The sequence below is a fragment of the Labeo rohita genome, chromosome 19, assembly GCF_022985175.1.
Source record: "Labeo rohita strain BAU-BD-2019 chromosome 19, IGBB_LRoh.1.0, whole genome shotgun sequence".
Lineage (NCBI taxonomy): Eukaryota > Metazoa > Chordata > Actinopteri > Cypriniformes > Cyprinidae > Labeo > Labeo rohita.
The window spans coordinates 11,367,225-11,384,345 of NC_066887.1; the positions used below are offsets into that span (position 1 = coordinate 11,367,225).

Below are 17,121 nucleotides of genomic sequence, written 5' to 3' on the forward strand. Positions count from 1 at the left end.
TTTCCAAAAAACACAGTATTACTGTCACATTCACAACAGCCTTTAACTGAATTGTCCACTGTACTGAACTTGATGAACTTCAAAACAGTCACAGGTCTGAGGGATCAGAGGCACAGGGTGTGTGTACTTGTGTGTTCAGCTGTTTACTCGGTTGACTATTTCAATCCTAATCTCCATCTCTACTCATTGCTCCATTCTATGCGCGCTCAGACTGGAAGGTACGGACGTGCGGTTCAGGCTTGAGTTTTGGCTTATTCTCAAAGAAGTCTGGGTAATCCGGCTTCTTTGGTTTAGCTTCCTTTAGAGCTGGTCCTTATTCTTTTTTGTGATCCTCAGGCAGATTGTCCAGGTCCAAACCGGGTTCTGCCACACAGCAATAACACAGCTTCTGTGTCTGTAATGAAATTGTGTCTGAAAAAAAAACAAAGATAAAAGATCAATATGTGTAAAGCATGCAGAGTATTATATCAATCTGTGCTAACGGTACACAAAATAGTCTGAGAAGCCTCTGCTTACTTAACCTCTTAAGTGGTCCATATGTTATAAAAATGTTATTGATGAATTTGCCTGCTTTAAAAACTTGAGGCTGAAGTTTTTGTTGTTTACTATGATGGTACTAAATCAAAGTCAAAGTTTCTAGAAACATGGTGATACTTAACATGTCTATGTTATTAATAATGAATAGTGCAGTCAATTTAATTATTTAGTGAAAATAAATATAATAAAACAAATGCAAACCTGCTACTACAGGAAACTCATTTTGAAAAACTACACTCAAAGGCATAGTTCACCCAAAAATGAAAATTACCCCAAGATTCACTCACCCTCAAGCCATCCTAGGTGTGTATGACTTTCTTCTTTCTGACAAATACAATCAGAGTTATATATATATACAAAAAAAAAAAAAAAAAAAAAACTCTGGCTCTTCCAAGCTTTGTAATGGCAGTCAATGGGTGTTGAGATTTTAAAGTCCAATAAAGTGCATCCATCCATCTTAAAAAGTGCTCCACACGGCTCCAGGGGTTAAAGGAGAAGTCCACTTCCACAACAACAATTTACAGATAATGTACTCCCCCCTGGTCATCCAAGATGTTCATGTCTTTCTTTCTTCAGTCGTCAAGAAATTATGTTTTTTGAGGAAAACATTTCAGGATTTTTCTCCATATAATGGACTGGTATGGTGCCCTGAGTTTTAACTTCCAAAATGCAGTTTAAATGTGGCTTCAAACGATCCCAAATGCGATTGTAAACGATCCCTGCTAAGGAGAAAAAAATATATATATATATCGAACAATTTATATACTTTTTAATGTCTGTTGTAAACGTCTGTTTTTTTTCCGGTTCGTGACAGTTAGGGTATGTCGAAAAATTCCCATCTCATGTTCTCTCTCAACTTCAAAATCGTCCTATATCACTGTTTTACCTTTTTTGTTAAGGGTTTTTGATCTTCTTTGCATCTTCAATTTGCAAACACTGGGTCGGTACTTCTGCAGCAATGTAGGATGATTTTGAAATGGTTTTTTTGAGGGAGAAAAATAGGGAGAAAATACGAAAATACAAGTTTTTCGACATAACTGTCCAGAGCTAGAGTTCTGGGAAAGCAAGACAAGATGAGTGTTTGAGATTAAAAAGTATTTAAATTATATTTTTTAATGAAAATGATTGATTGTTTCACTAGATAAGACCCTTCTTCCTCGGATGGGATCATTTACAACTGCATTTGGGATTGTTTGAAGCCGCATTTAAACTGCATTTTGGAAGTTCAAACTCGGGGCACCATATCAGTCCATTATATGGAGAAAAATGCTGAAATGTTTTCCTCAAAAAACAATTTATGACTGAAGAAATAAACACATGAACATCTTGGATGACAAGGGGGTGAGTACATTATCTGTAAATTGTTGTTCTGGAAGTGGAATTCTCCTATAATAAAGGCCTTCTGAAGTGAATCAATGCATTTGTGTAAGAAAAATATCCATATTTAAAACTTTAGAAACCGTAATCTCTAGCTTCCACTAACTGTCATATACACGTTCACGAGAGAGTGGTGTTCCAGCGGATGACGTAGGATATAGGTGAACGCGGACGCACAGAAGAGAAAGCAAAACAAAACGAGGATTTGTACAGAAAAATGTTGGAGGATTTTGATATTAATCAAGAGGAGACAGGTTTTCCTTTGCTGTAAACAAAACTTGGTTCTCACAAGACAAACATATTCTCACCAGAGCTTACGCTACATCTATATACACTACGTCATCCACTGGAACGCCACTCTCTCGTGGATGAGCATACGACAGTTAGCAGAAGCTAAAGATTACAGTTTAAAATATGAAAGTTTTAAATATGGATTTTTTTTTTTTTTTTTACACAAACGCATCGATTCACTTCAGCAGGCCTTTATAAACCTCGGGAGCTGTGTGGAGGACTTTTTATGATGGATGGATGCACTTTATTGGACTTCAAAATCTCAACCATTCACTGCCATAATAAAGCTTGGAAGAGCCAGGACATTGTTTATTATAACTCCAATTATATTAGTCTGAAAGTAAGTCATATTCACCTAGGATGGCGTAAGTCATGGGGTAATTTTAATTTTTGGATGAACTATCCCTTTAAAACTAGTTAACAAATTCAGCACACCATGAAAATCTATTAAAAAAAAGATTTGATTTAAAAAGTTTAACTGATTAACAGCCATAATTAAAATATTAATTACTATTAATTTTATTGTCTGAAGAAAATGTGAGTCATGCTTGCCTTTGGAAGTTTTGCTGCCATAATAGTAGGTGAGTAGATGCTGAGACATTGTTATATGGTTGCTAGGATGTTCTTGGTCGTGTCTAGGTGGTTGTTTACAGGGCTCAAACCAATGAACCCACACCCAAGTTTCTATGTTTTTTTTTCCCCCTAACAGTCCGTATTAAACATATTAGCTGAGTTTTATTACTCAATACAACTATATCATAAATGCTGCAATGTAAAGTATGCCCAAAAGTGAATCAAGAATCCCTTTTTTTTCCCTCTAATGTACTCCATATTCATGGAAGCCTATGTTTAGTATAAGAACAGCAGTCTCAGATGGATAACAAGGCAGTCATTGTTCATAGTAAAGCGATCTGCACTGCAGTACATATGGATCATTACATGTTCACAATACTCCCATTTCATAACAGGGAATTCATCTTGGACTCAAATTCATTACACATCAACACAATTACGTATTTATGCAATAAAACCCCTAGAAGGCAAACAGAACCTGGGTGTGGCATAAAAACACTTCCTACAGCCTGCAGCAGAAACCAGAGCTGTGCAGGTACCGCAGGTGCCCAGCTGAACTAATAGAAATGAGACAAGAAAAATTTGCGTTTTTTGCGTGTTTGTGAGCTTACTCACCGAGCATGTGTCCCAGAATGGCGGGTCTGGAGCTGGGCGGGAGGTGCACACATATATAATACACAGGAGCCCCGGAGAGAGCAACGATGATTCCCACCAGAGTGTTTATAGTGTCACTGTAGAGCGGTACAACCACCAGAAACACGCTGCACAGACAGTACACTATAGGGAAGAACAGACTCAACTACACAGAAACAAACACACAGAGTCAATTAAGCATATCATAAACCAGGGCAATAATAAAATAAAAGGGTCAGCTCTGTCAAATATAAGTATCAAAGTATCAAATATATGAGATTAGTGGTTATCTGAGCATTTAAAGGCATCATAAATGTGCTACTGATGTGAAGGTTGCTCCATAAGATAAGAAACATTATCCTTTATTCTAAGATACTTTATCTTGACTAAGTATCATATTTCCTTCAGAGAGAGACAGAGATCCCAGAATGCACTGACAAGAGTTCAGTCAAAAAAAAAATCCAAGACGTGGACGAGTCAACAGAAATGTTCATTAAAAATATATTTTCATTTCATTCTATTAAACTACTGGCTTTAAAGAGGGAAAGAGCATTGTAAAGGACAACTGAAATAAAAACAACAGAAAAATAGAAAACTATAATTTAGTTTTTTTGTTAATTATGGATATAGAAACAACATTTTACACTTAACATATTTGTGTGTATACACAGTGCCTTGCAAAAGTATTCAAACCCCTTCATTTATTTTATTTTTTTTTTTTTTTGTTATGTTGCTGCCTTATGCTAAACTGCTTTAAATTACTTTCTTCCCACATCATACACCATAATGGAAAAGCACAAACATGTTTTTAACATCTTTGCAAATTTATTAAAAATAAAAAAAATCTGGGACAGCTGAAATTTAGCCCAGGAACATTCATATTGTATGTAGATTTTACTACACTTTGAGAAATGCTAACCTGTATCAAATTCAATTAAATGGGTATAATTTGGAAAGGCACACACATTTTAATAAAAGGTCTAGTAGCTGAAAATGCATATCAAAGCAAAAACCAAGCCCTGAGGTCAAAAGAACTGCCTGTAGAGCTCAGAGACAGGATTGCGTTAAGCCAGGCATCTGGGGAAGAGTTCAGAAAAAATCTGCTTCATTGAAGATTCACAGAAGTGAATGGTGCAAATGTTGTCTCCATTACCTTTAATGGAAGAAGTTTGAAACATCCAGGACTCTTCCTAGAGTTGGTCTCCTGGCCAAACTGAGCAACTGATGGAGAAGGGCTTTGGTTAGAGTGGTGACCAAGAAGATGATAGTCACTCTAGTCAAGCTCCATGATCATATATGCAGGAGAAACCTACAGAAGGACAAACATCACTGCAATACTCCACCAATCCGGTCTTTATGGCAGTGTGGCAAGACTCAATCTTCTCCTCAGTGAAGACACATGAAAATGGAATTTGCAAAAAGCACCTAAAGGTCCCTCAGACTCTGAGAAACAAAACTTTCTGGTCTGATGAACCTCAATTCCAAGCATCATGTTTGAAGGAAACCAGGCACTGCTCATCACCTGCAGAGTGACATCCCAAAAATAAAGTGTGCTGGTAGCAGCCTCATGCTGTGGGGCTGTTTTTCAGCAGCAGGGACTGTGGGACTCGTCAGAGTAGAAGGAAAGTTAAATGCACCAAAACATTGAGTTAGCCTTAATAAAAACCCAGTCCAGAGCATTCAGAACCTCAGACTGGGCAGAAGATTCACCTTCCAACAGGACAATGACCTTAAGCACACAGCAAGAGTGGCTTACAGACAACTCTGTAAATGTCTTTAAGTGGCCCAGAGCTTGAACCCAATCAAATATTTCTGGAAAAACCTGAAAATGTGCATCTACCACCATCCACCCTGACAGAGCTTGAGCGGTGAAGAGGTGTGGCAAAGAATGGCAGATAACTGCCAAATGCTGATGTGCAAACCTTGTCGCATCATAACCAAGAAGACCTGAGGCTGTAAAGGTGCTTCAGCTAAGTACTGAGTTGTACTGATGTACTTATTTCAGGTTTTTTATTTTTAATGGATTTACGACATTGTGACACTTCTGTTTTTGCTTTGTCATTATGGTGTATGGATTGTAAATTGATGTGAAAAAAGTCATTTAATGCAGTTTAACATTAGGCAGCAACATAAAACATGAAAAAAAATAATAATGAATGTATGAATACTTTTGCAAGGCACTATATATAAATATAACTGCTAATACAACTCTGATTGGTGGTGATTTCTCTGCAGAATCATGGGTAATGTAGTTTCTTACTAAGTAGGAGTGCTACTTGTGTACATGGAGACAATTTAGAGTCCGTCACTTATGATGGTTAGGGTAACAGACAGTGAGTTGCAAGGTAGCTCACTAGGTTTTGGATCAGAGCTACTGACTTACCTTGACAGGACGGGGCAGGTCAGGTGCTTTGATGCGCAGGTAGATCTGACTGCCTATGGAAAGGCCGATGAACAGCCAGTAATTAAAACTGAAGTAATTAATTAGTTGGAACACGTCTTTCACACAGAGAAATATGAGTGACATGCCACCCTGTGGGAGAAGGGAAAATGCAGATAATTTAGACTGAAGCATCCTTTTTTTAAGCATAGAACGGGGATATTCTTCATTTTCTACATAATACAGGCATGTCTGAGTCTGCCGACTCACATTAAACAGCAGGGCTGGGATTGGTGTGTAGCGTTTGACGTGGATCATGCAGAGGACGTTGGGTAAGTGGCCCTCACGCGAACCCACAAAGAATAGCCTAAAAGGAAAAAAGGATTTGCCTAAGAAACTGAATTCCAGGCATGATGCATCGACTTATTAAACGACAGAAGACTCAGAATGTGTTTTTTACCTAGAGGCGGCAATGATAGAGGAGTTTAAACCTCCATAACACGAGATGGCCACAGACAGCGGGATGAGCCAGCTAACATATCCCAGCACAGTGTCAGCAAACGTCTATGTTAGATACAAAAGCAAAAGTGTTAAGGTTAAAATGACTATAAAAATAATAATAATAATAATCATTTGTTATTGCTAAATAAAACTACTTTTTTCTAATTAATTTATGCAGCTGGTTAAGCGAATGTTGGTGTGCTGTGATGCTCAGACAAAGAGAGCAATGTTTTGGAAAAACATACAGTTGTCTCTGCGTATAAAATTGGATCAGGGCATAGAAACAAAACAGTGTAAACTGTTTGTTTGCCATTAAAACTTCCACAGACCAGCATACTAGCATAATTACAGGCAGCAGAGCGTCTGTGGCTGTGGACTAATGTCATCGAGCATCTCTAGAGAGCACGCTGCCTCAAGCTGCTCTGGTTAACTAGATCAGAGTAACAGGAGATGAAAACATGATCAAATCTGGAGCAAATAAACTAAACAGATGCTGTCAATTAACTTCCATGTGACATCCAAGATCATGCGGGTTAAAAATGAGCTTTGCTACAGAAGCTTGAGATATTCAGACGTGATGATAAAAGACAAAGTAGCTTTTTTTATCGTAAATAAAGTTTCACTCACCACAGCCACAGCTTCACTATGTAGTAGTGTATTCATGTCCATCACTGCATAATAAGCAATATTAGTCAGGATGTAGATTACTGTGACAATAGGCAAGGAGATCGCTATAGACAATGGCAGATTCCTGTAAAAGAGAAAAGGAGATTTTGCTTACATACTTGATCTTCCTGCAACATACCTAGCCATTCATTCAAGACGAAGTGTGAAATTTCTGCGGCACAGATGACTGCAAAAAAATAATGACTGTTTTTCCAAACACACCCCCAATCTGCCATCGGTAAGTAAAACAAAGAGTCCCGCTCCAAATTAATGCCATTGGTTGAGTGAAATTTAGCCAATTGCTTAAACTGAGCAATGTTATGAAAGTACTTCAGAACCACAGTGTTCAAACTTTTAAGGTCAAACAATCTACATACGGCTTACTTACAGTTGTCTCCATATATTAAACTGGGACATATTATTTTTGATTCTTACTCACAATGGGCCTCATTCATGAAACAAGCAGAACAAATTGTTGTGTAAATCTGATGACACTGATTTTTGAGGTACTACCGTAATAATATTTAAAATGTAATTTATTCCTATGATGCAAAGCTGAATTTTCAGATCATTACTCCAATCTTCAGTGTCACATGATCCTTCAGAAATCATTCTAAGATGCTGATTTTCCACATTTAAGAAACCTTTTTATTATCAATGTTGAAAACAATTGAGCTGCTTAATGCTTTTGTCTGGTAATCGTGATGTATTATTTTCAGGATTCTTTTATAAATAGAAAACAACAGCATTTATCTGAAATAGATTTTTTGTAACATTTTAAACAAATACAATTAACTATGGAAACTATGTTTCTGCCACTGAATGATTTCTGTCAGAATTTAGTTTATTTCTCAGAAAAACAAGTGTATTTCTCAGAATTGCAAGTTTATATCTCACAATTCTGAGAAAAAATTCAGAATTGCAAGATGTAAAACCACAATTGTGAGGGAAAAAAAAAAAAAACAATTACCTTTATTTTTTATTAAGTGGTGGAAACGGATATCCATAATTACCATATAAGTTCATATCTCCCAAATCAATTGTAAATTGTCAAATAAATGAAAATGTTTGTATTTTCCTAATGTTAGTTAGTATGAAAGAAATGTACACCTGCTCCCTACCATGTGTAAATGGTGCGTAAAACACTGCCAAACTGATGACACTAATTTTTGATGCACTACCATAATAATATTTCACAAGTTCATTTACGCTTTTTTTCTTTTTTATTTGGTAACTATTCAACTTTGAGAAAAACACAGTGTTCGTCACTGTTGCATTTTACCCAGCCGTCCATTTAATGGAGGAGGGGTCGGAAAAATACTACACTGACCAACCATCCTAATTGTACAATGACTGAATTTTTGCTTTTATGCAATATAGTGGAGCCAAACCCGAGAAGGGAGTCCAGAATATTCCACTGTGTTCTTGGTCATGTAACTTATGTACTTGTAATTTATTATGCTTTTTTTGAATTAGCATGCACACACGACCTATTTACAAATGATTTAAATTAATTAACATACACATGTAACTGTCAAATCTGATGTTTACAAAGTGTTTGCGAATCCGGAGGAGAGTTTTCTGTTTGTGGTCTGTTTTACGTGCAAATTACTCCTAATTTACTCATATATTTGCAAGTTTCATGACTGAGGCCCAATGAGTGAAACATGTCTTTATATTAAGTGAAATATTATTATTATTAGTACCTCTCTGGGTTTTTAATCTCCTCCGTGATGAAGTTCAGGGTGTCCCAGCCAGAATAAGAGTATAGAGCAGCATACAGCGCCAGAGCCATGTTTCCTGCATCCAGTTTAGAGTTCTCAAACGAATCCCTGAAGTTGTCTGTTTTTCCTGTGGCACAGCAATGCAAATGCAAATAATCATTTTCTACTTCAATACATTTTAAAATGTAATTTATTCATGTGATACAAAGCTGAATTTTCAGATCATCACTCCAATCTTCAGTGTGACATGATCCTTCAGAAATCATTCTAAGATGCTGATTTTCTGCTCAAGAAACCTTTTTTATTATCAATGTTGAAAACTTGAGCTGCTTAATGCTTTTGTCTGATAATTGTGATGTATTTTTTCAGGATTCTTTTATAAATAAAAAAACAACAGCATTTATTTGAAATAGATTTTTTTGTAACATTTTAAATGAATACAGTTAACTATGGAAGCCATGTTTCTGCCACTGAATAAAAAAAAGGTATCCGAATTTTCTTTTTATCAAAATTGTGTGATACAAACTAACTTCTGACTTTTTTCTTTCAATTCTAACTTTTTTTTTCCTCACAAATGCGAGTTCGTATATCCCAATTCTGATTTTTCTCTCAGAATTAAGTTTATTTCTCAGAATCACAAGTTTCTCAGAATTGCAAGTTTATATCTCACAATTCTAAAAAAAAAGCCATAGTTGTGAGATAAAAAGACATAATTACCTTTATTTTTTTTATTAAGTGGCGAAAACAGATATCCATAATAAACGGTCAAGTTAATTAATTTAAAAAAATTACTGACCCCAAACTTTTAGACTGTAATATTGTATTTAGTATATGTAGGACACAACATGTGTGTCTGCATGTTCAAACCTTGGGCCAGCACAACCATTCCAGCAATGATAATGACGATGAGAGCCAGGACTTTAGCCACAGTAGAGATGACCTGAAGAATGGCCCCCCATTTCACCTTCATGCAATTCACAAAGGTAAGAAGACCTGCAAAGGAAACAGAGATAGATATGCCCATATAAAAGCCAGACAATATATACCATAATATATACCAAGTGCACCTGCTTTTCAACTGTTGCTTGGTATTTCTTAATGTAATACTTGATAATTGTGTAATAGTTAAAGTCCCATAATTACAGTATTTCCTTGTTTATCAGGACAAATGTAAAGTCCCAATGTGTCATAAGTTCCCCTTAATTATTTAGGTTGACTGATGTGTCCAGAGCTATTAAACTAGGCTGCGTCTGAGTTTATTCAGAACAGAGTAAATCCTCAACTCCTGCTTCTGCTGTTTTACTGACTGGTAATTCAAGTTCCCCCATTCATCTACTACAGTGAACACTCCTGGCATCTAATTTCACTAACAAACCAGGTCTGACAGTAATTCACTCCTTGAAAACAGTCTCTGGCTCTCAGAGCAACAGAACCCATCATGACTGGACGTTCTGGCGCTGCGATACCCAGGAGATTAACTGACGTATTTCTCTACCTGATTTAATCTCATTTTAAATGCCACCTCATTATGATGAAACTGTACAGACTAAGTCCAAATAAAGTGCTATGTGTCACAAAAAAGGTAATTAAACCCTGTAGAATTGCACTGTTATATAAGCTTGCATAAGCTTTGTGGTTTAGGCCTGTTTGTCAAGTACTTGGGTGGACTTTGGTGCAATAAGTAGCAAAACATGCCACAGGTGACAAATAACCCGAGAATTCCCTTGAACCGTCACCAGCGACTTCATAAAAAGGTCTTGTGGAAGTCTTGGCAGGGTTAGGGACTCCAGCCCAAATGGAAAGTATTTGGTTGACATAAATGAAATGCCTGAATAATGCCGAACAACGCTGACACAAATGGAGAGAACAGCCTGGCGACCACAGTGGAATTAACAGCTGAACTAACAGAAAATACTTGCTTTAGAGACATTATTCACTTCATTTTGACAAATTACACAGACAAAGTACTAGTTTATGCAAAAAAGTAAGAGGATGTACTTTAGCCAAATGAAAATGATGACAATTATTCACACTGCAGGGCAGACTCTCCTGACAGACTGTGTCATTTTAACAAGTTAATATTAACTACACAGTATAACACCTGAGCCCACAGAGATAGTTCTCCTAAAAAAGAAATTAAGTAATTCTGCACTTTCTAAAAAAAAAGAAGTTTCCTAGATTTAATGGAAGTGACATTTGCACTTTTTAATCATTGCAACTAATGCAAGGATGTTTTAGTATAAGAAAAAAGAAAACACAAGTTTCCTCCTAAATATGAACAAATAAAAAAAAAAAAAAAAAAAAAAAAAAAAAAAGGAAATGAAAGAAATAACATTGTAGAGAAAGATACACCATAAGCACTCTGGGTTTACTGCAAAAATGGGCTGAAACAAACACAAACTCCTCTAGCATTTGAACAGTGTTAATATTATTTATATACTAATAATATTTTGAATCAGCTTTTATTTTTATATTTTCATTTTAAATTTAGTGTTTTTACTAAGTTTTAGTATTTTGTAATATGCTTTTAAGATACTTTTTATTTACTTTATGTTTTTATTTTTATTTATTTAGCTTTATTTTTTATTTCAGTGTTAGTTATTTTCATACTTAAACTTATTACAGTTGGTTGCCAATGCAAATTTTCATTTATATATTTTTTAATTTTAAGGTTTAGTTTGACAACTAATATTTATACTAATTTTATTTAAATTCATTAAAATGTTTAATAGTTTTAATTAACAATAACAACACTCATTTAGAAATGTTGTGTATATGATATTCCAATATATATTTTCTATTTTGTATGAAATCAAAAAAGGGACTGTAAAGCAACCATGCAAACTGAAAGAATTACCTAAAATAAAAGTATTCAGATCACCATGCTATTTTACAACCTCACATAGCGGCATAAATTGGTATGTTTTTTTTTTTTTTTTTTCTGACACGTCAACATGAAGTGCTCTTTACAGAGTAATATTATACACACTGCGCTTTGTGAACAGTAAACAGTAGTGAATCTCTTAAAAAGCGGGCCTTTATTGTGCCACTATTTACACTAGTCTGAAGCATTGTTACATGTGTTTATCAAAGCGATCTCTCCATGCATGCATGAGAGCACTTACCTATAATGAGAGCTGCAATGAGCCGTACTGCCTCATATGGTGCCGGGCAGGTAGGAAAGAACGGTTTCACTAGGTAATTAGCAAAAGTAAGAGCAATGACCGCCTGGCAGGCCGGTTCCACGATCATCAGCGACGTCCACAGACGAATAAAAGCCAAGAAGCCTCCAAAGGTCTCCAGGATGTAGGCATAACTGGCTCCTGACTTGCGAATAGTGGTTCCCAGCTCAGCGTAGCACAAGGCGCCAAAAACAGAGAAGATTCCTCCGATAACCCAAATCACCAGAGACAGACCATAAGATCCTGTTTTCTCAAGAACACCGATGGGGGAAACAAAGATGCCCGAGCCAATCATGTTCCCCACGATGAGGCAGACGCCATGCAGGAGCGAGATCTCTTGCTTTAGACGCATGGAACTGGTGGAGTCGCCGTCACCCATGATGAACTAAACTCAAGAAGCTGGGTACTCCAGAAATAAAGAAGCAGGAATGTGACGTCGGAGCATCAACCACACAAGGGTGTGTTCACCTCAAACCTGGAATTTCAGCTAAGTCTCATTTCTGTATCAAATCTAAGAGATAAAAGAGATAAAACACAGTTAATAGAATGTTGTAGGTTGTAGGTTAAATACAACTGCATCAGTGGCATTTTGTTGATAATACAAAATCTATCTTGACTCATTCAACACTTAAAAAAACAAACAAAAAAAAACACCTGGTACCCAGGATTCCATAGAGCGACTGCAGTGACCCAGGAGGAAACCAGTTCAATGTGGGAAGAGAACCAGGCAACGCTTGGTTGGGTGCAGTCTCCAACAACAGCTTACAGAACTAACTACATTTAGAGAAAAATCGACTAAAGATAAAGACTTTCACTAAACACTAAAATTATGTAGGAACATGCTCATTTAAACAGCATGAAAATGTTGTTTTTTTTAAATGTATGGCTTAAAGGAGAAGTCCACTTCCAGAACAATTTACAAATAATTTACTCACCCCCTTGTCATCCAAGATGTTCATGTCTTTCTCTCTTCGGTCGTGAAGAAATTATGGTTTTTGAGGAAAGCATTTCAGGATTTTTCTCCATATAATGGACTTTTTTGAACTTCCAAAAATGTCTGATCTTCTCGCTAGATAAGACCCTTCTTCCTCGGCTGGGATCGTTTAGAGGCCTTTACAGCTGCATTTAAACTACATTTTGGAAGTTCAAAATTGGCATACCAATGAAGTCCATTATATGGAGAAAAATCTTGAAATGCTTTCCTCAAAAACCAAAACTTCTTTACGACTGAAGACAGAAAGACATGAACATCTTGGATGACAAGGGGGTGAATAAATTATTTTTAAACTGTTGCTCTGGAAGTGGAGTTCTCCTTTAAGCACTTTACAATATATTCTGAAAGGTGACATCAACAGAAGGCCAAGTGTGAAAATTCAGATGCCAGAGCTACTTTGACAGTTGTAAATGAACATTACAATGTTTAATATAAAAGAGAAACGCACTTCTCAATTCTTTCATGTCGTGACATACTTTTAAACAATGACTGAGTTTACATGCATAAGGGCTGTTTAAATAAACACCTTTTCACTGTTTTTTTTTTTTTATGTAAACATGCACTTGATGGACATGCTGACTGACTTCTTTTTGCAGTCTTGCATTAGATATGAGGTTTTTAAAAAACCCACATTCTTGTTTTTCATTCTTGCATTTTGAGCATAAAAGCATAATAGGTTTATTTGAGCATAATAGGTTTTGTGTGCATGGCTTCTAACAATACTGATTTTAATCAGAATTTGGTCATATTCTGATTATGCAAGCATCATATAAATGAATATGCATGTTTTTTAACCACAATTTTTGTTCAGAATTTTTCACTGTAACTAACCATTTATTTATATGTATCTCATTGGATAATATAATATTAGGAAGAGACATTTGATATACACACTGGCATTCAAAAGTTTGGGATCAGTACGATTTTTAATGCTTTTTAAAGAAGTATTTTCTGCTCATCAAGGCTGCATTTATTTGATTAAAAATACAAAGAAAGCAGTAAAATTCTGTAATATTATTGCAATTAAAAAAAGTAGTTTTCTATTTTAATTTACTTTAAAGTAGAATTTATTCCTGCAATGCAAAGCTGAATTTTCAGCATAATTTCTCCAGTCTTTAGTTTCACATGATCCTTCAGAAATCATTCTAATATGCTGATTGATTATCAATGTTGGAAACAGTTGTGTTGCTTAACTTTTTTTTTTTTGGGAACCTGTGATTTTTTTGATGAAACATTATTTATTTAAGCATTTATTTAAAATAGACATCTTTCCTAACAATATACACAAATACTGTTATATAGTTTAGGATCAGTACATTTTTTTCTTTCTTTCTTCGTTTAAAAGAAATCAATACTTTTATTCAACAAGGATGTGTGAAATTGATAAAAAAAAGTGATAGTAAAGACTTATATTGTTAGAAAAGATTTCATTTTGAATAAATGCTATTCTTGTAAACGTTTTATTCAGAGAATCCTGAAAAAAGTATCACAGGTTCCAAAAAAAATATTAAGCAGCACAACTGTTTCCAACATTAATCAATTATCATATTAAAAATGATTTCTAAAAGATCGTGTGACACTGAAGTCCGGAGTAATGGCTGATGAAAATTCAGCTTTGCATTACAGAAATGAATTATATTTTAAAGTATATTTAGGTAGAAAACTGATATTTTTAATTGCAATCATATTTCATAATATTACTTTATGTATTTTTGATCAGATAAATAGAACTTTGATAGCATAAGACAATTATTTATAAAAAAATAAAAAATAAAAAACATCTTACTGATCCCATACTTTTGAACGGCAGTGTATAGGACTACTGTAAATGTACTGTTGGAGCAAGGATAAGACAATATACAAAAATTTTACTGTACAAAAATATATGTACAGTAGGCCTTAATAACTTGACATTTGTAAGAGCCTCTTAATTTCTGTGATTTTATGCACTCATGTACGTCTCATGTACGTTAAGAACATAAATTAGAGTTGATTAGCATTTATTATACTGCATCTCCGGCGAGAATTAAAGGAACAAAAGCGTATGTCTGAATGTAATTATGCAGGGGTGTTACAACAGCTGTGAAGCTGAATCATATACACCTCCTTGTTAGATGTAATCCTAACCAAATATTTAAACTAACTCAGTGCATACACGGAAACACAATCATTCTTACATACCGGTGTTGTGCCCATTTTCGACCCCCGCCAAATTATTACCCTCTCTCGTTCAAATCGCTACCTGATTGCCTAATCCTAAACCCATCCCTAATCCTAACCTCTCCCCCACACCTAACCCTAAACCTACCAATACTACGGGGGTAGTAATCAGGCGGGGGTCAGAATTAGGCACAACACCGGTACTTACCCGGAAGATCTTATTGTAAAATTATAACCACTGAACAAATAAAACATTTCCTCTGTGATCATTTACGATAATTCGCCTTTTTAATGACCACAGTTATATTAAATAATAACAAAAAAGGATGCTAATTTAAAAAGGCGAATAATTATTGTAAAACATTTATATTTGACACTTCAGCGCGCTTCAACATGCTGTCAAACACGTCAATAAACGATTGCGCGCCAAAACAAACGGTACAAACGGTACAACGATAAAACGGACAATACAAAACAATATTCAGTAACTGTTGTTTTACGTGCACTTCATCTCTTTATGTTCGGTAAAACTCGTTTCTTTATCAACTATCGGTCTGCAACACCAGTTTGAGCGCGAGCTAACGATAGAGGAAGTTAAACAACACGTTTTTCAGGTTACTTAGGTCTTAAAACAGAAACTCACGCTTTCCCGTCGAACTTCTTAATTTCGATACTACTTGACTTTAAAGCTAAGAATAAGTTCTCCTTTATAGGATAAAAAGAGAAGAAAACGTCTCTGATGCCAGCATTCACATACACTGCTGTAAGCTAATGTGGTATTAGCGGTATCACAGACGCCTCCGCTTCAACAGTCACTTCGCAAACACTACGACCAACTGATGCGCTTGATGTTGGAGGATGAAAATATAAAGTTGAAGTGATCTAGACATCAGATCTCACCTGTTTTTAATGAAGAGAACTGGACCATGTGCGAAGATGAGCGGACGTGGAGCTGTGAAAGAGGAGGGAACTCATGATGACATCGTTAGGCAGTAATACTACAGCCTCCCTCTCTGACATTAGAGCTGTATGGCAAGCCGTTTTAGCTTAAAATATTCTAAGTGTTACTCGTCGTAATTGCATTTTTACTAGTAATAATTTAATTGGAGAGCTCTATAATTACATTTTTAGAATAATAACAATAAGAACTGAATTAGAGAGCTCTCTAATATGCATTGTTGATAGTAAAAATGTAATTATAGAGCTCTCTAATTCAATTATTATTAGGAAAAATGCAATTACGACGAGTAACACTTAGAATATTTTAAGCTAAAACGGCTTGCCATACACGAGATCATTTTGTCGAGGTAAAGACATCCTTATGTCGTGGCCACGAGATGCTATGATGAGGGAACGACATCCATTTCTCGTGGCCACGTCTTATTATGTTGAGGAAACGACATGCGCTTCTCGTGGCCACGAGTTTAACGCGTAAACAAACCTGCGTGACCATAGTAACCCGGGATTATCGGAGATAGATTTATTACCATTTTATTTTGAATTAAGGAATTATTATATTAATTATTATAGAAATTAATACATTATTAAATTATCAATAATTAAAATTATTAAAAATAACGAATATAAAGGAATGATACAAATATTACAGAAAAAAAGAGGATCAGTTAATGGCCTTACAAGACTGTGGGATGCATGACATGTTTGTAGGACTATTTGATATACTTTATGTAATATTTATTCATGATCAACTTCTTTTGAATGCTGTCTACATCGCGCACAGATAACATTCGCGTAGACATCATCGCATAATATTATCATTTAATATTGTATTCATTTCTATAATAATTTCAAAATAAATTTCAAAAATAAAATAAACTCCAAATAAAATGGTAATAAATCTATCTCTGATAATCCCGGGTTACTATGGTCAGGCGGGTTTGTTTACGCATTAAACTCGTGGCCACGAGAAGCGCATGTCGTTTCCTCAACATAATAAGACGTGGCCGCGAGAAATGGATGTCGTTCCCTCATCATAGCATCTCGTGGCAACGACATATGGATGTCGTTACCTCGACAAAATGATCTCGTGGCCACGACATAATATCACGTTCCCACGAGTTGATATGTCGTGGCCACGACAAA

General features: G+C 35.6%; 1 protein-coding gene across 4 annotated transcripts; it reads right to left on the reverse strand.

Annotated features, from left to right (window-relative positions):
- Positions 1-272: 272 nt before the first annotated feature.
- LOC127181922 (Y+L amino acid transporter 2) lies at positions 273-16,022 on the reverse strand. Of its 4 annotated transcripts, none has more exons than XM_051136939.1 (11): positions 15,776-15,884; positions 12,519-12,638; positions 11,808-12,375; positions 9,550-9,675; positions 8,665-8,809; positions 6,920-7,043; positions 6,252-6,355; positions 6,062-6,158; positions 5,795-5,944; positions 3,394-3,577; positions 273-411 (listed from the first exon to the last, which is right to left on the reverse strand). In XM_051136939.1, the coding sequence occupies exons 3-11, from the start codon at positions 12,241-12,243 to the stop codon at positions 314-316; spliced, it is 1,464 nt and encodes a 487-aa protein (XP_050992896.1). In that variant the 5' UTR covers positions 12,244-12,375; positions 12,519-12,638; positions 15,776-15,884; the 3' UTR covers positions 273-313. The 4 variants fall into 4 exon arrangements, with proteins under 4 accessions (XP_050992896.1, XP_050992893.1, XP_050992894.1 ...); XM_051136936.1 differs by having other exon boundaries at positions 15,662-15,856; XM_051136937.1 differs by lacking the exons at positions 12,519-12,638; positions 15,776-15,884 and adding an exon at positions 15,919-16,022.
- Between the last annotated feature and the right edge of the window lie 1,099 nt (positions 16,023-17,121).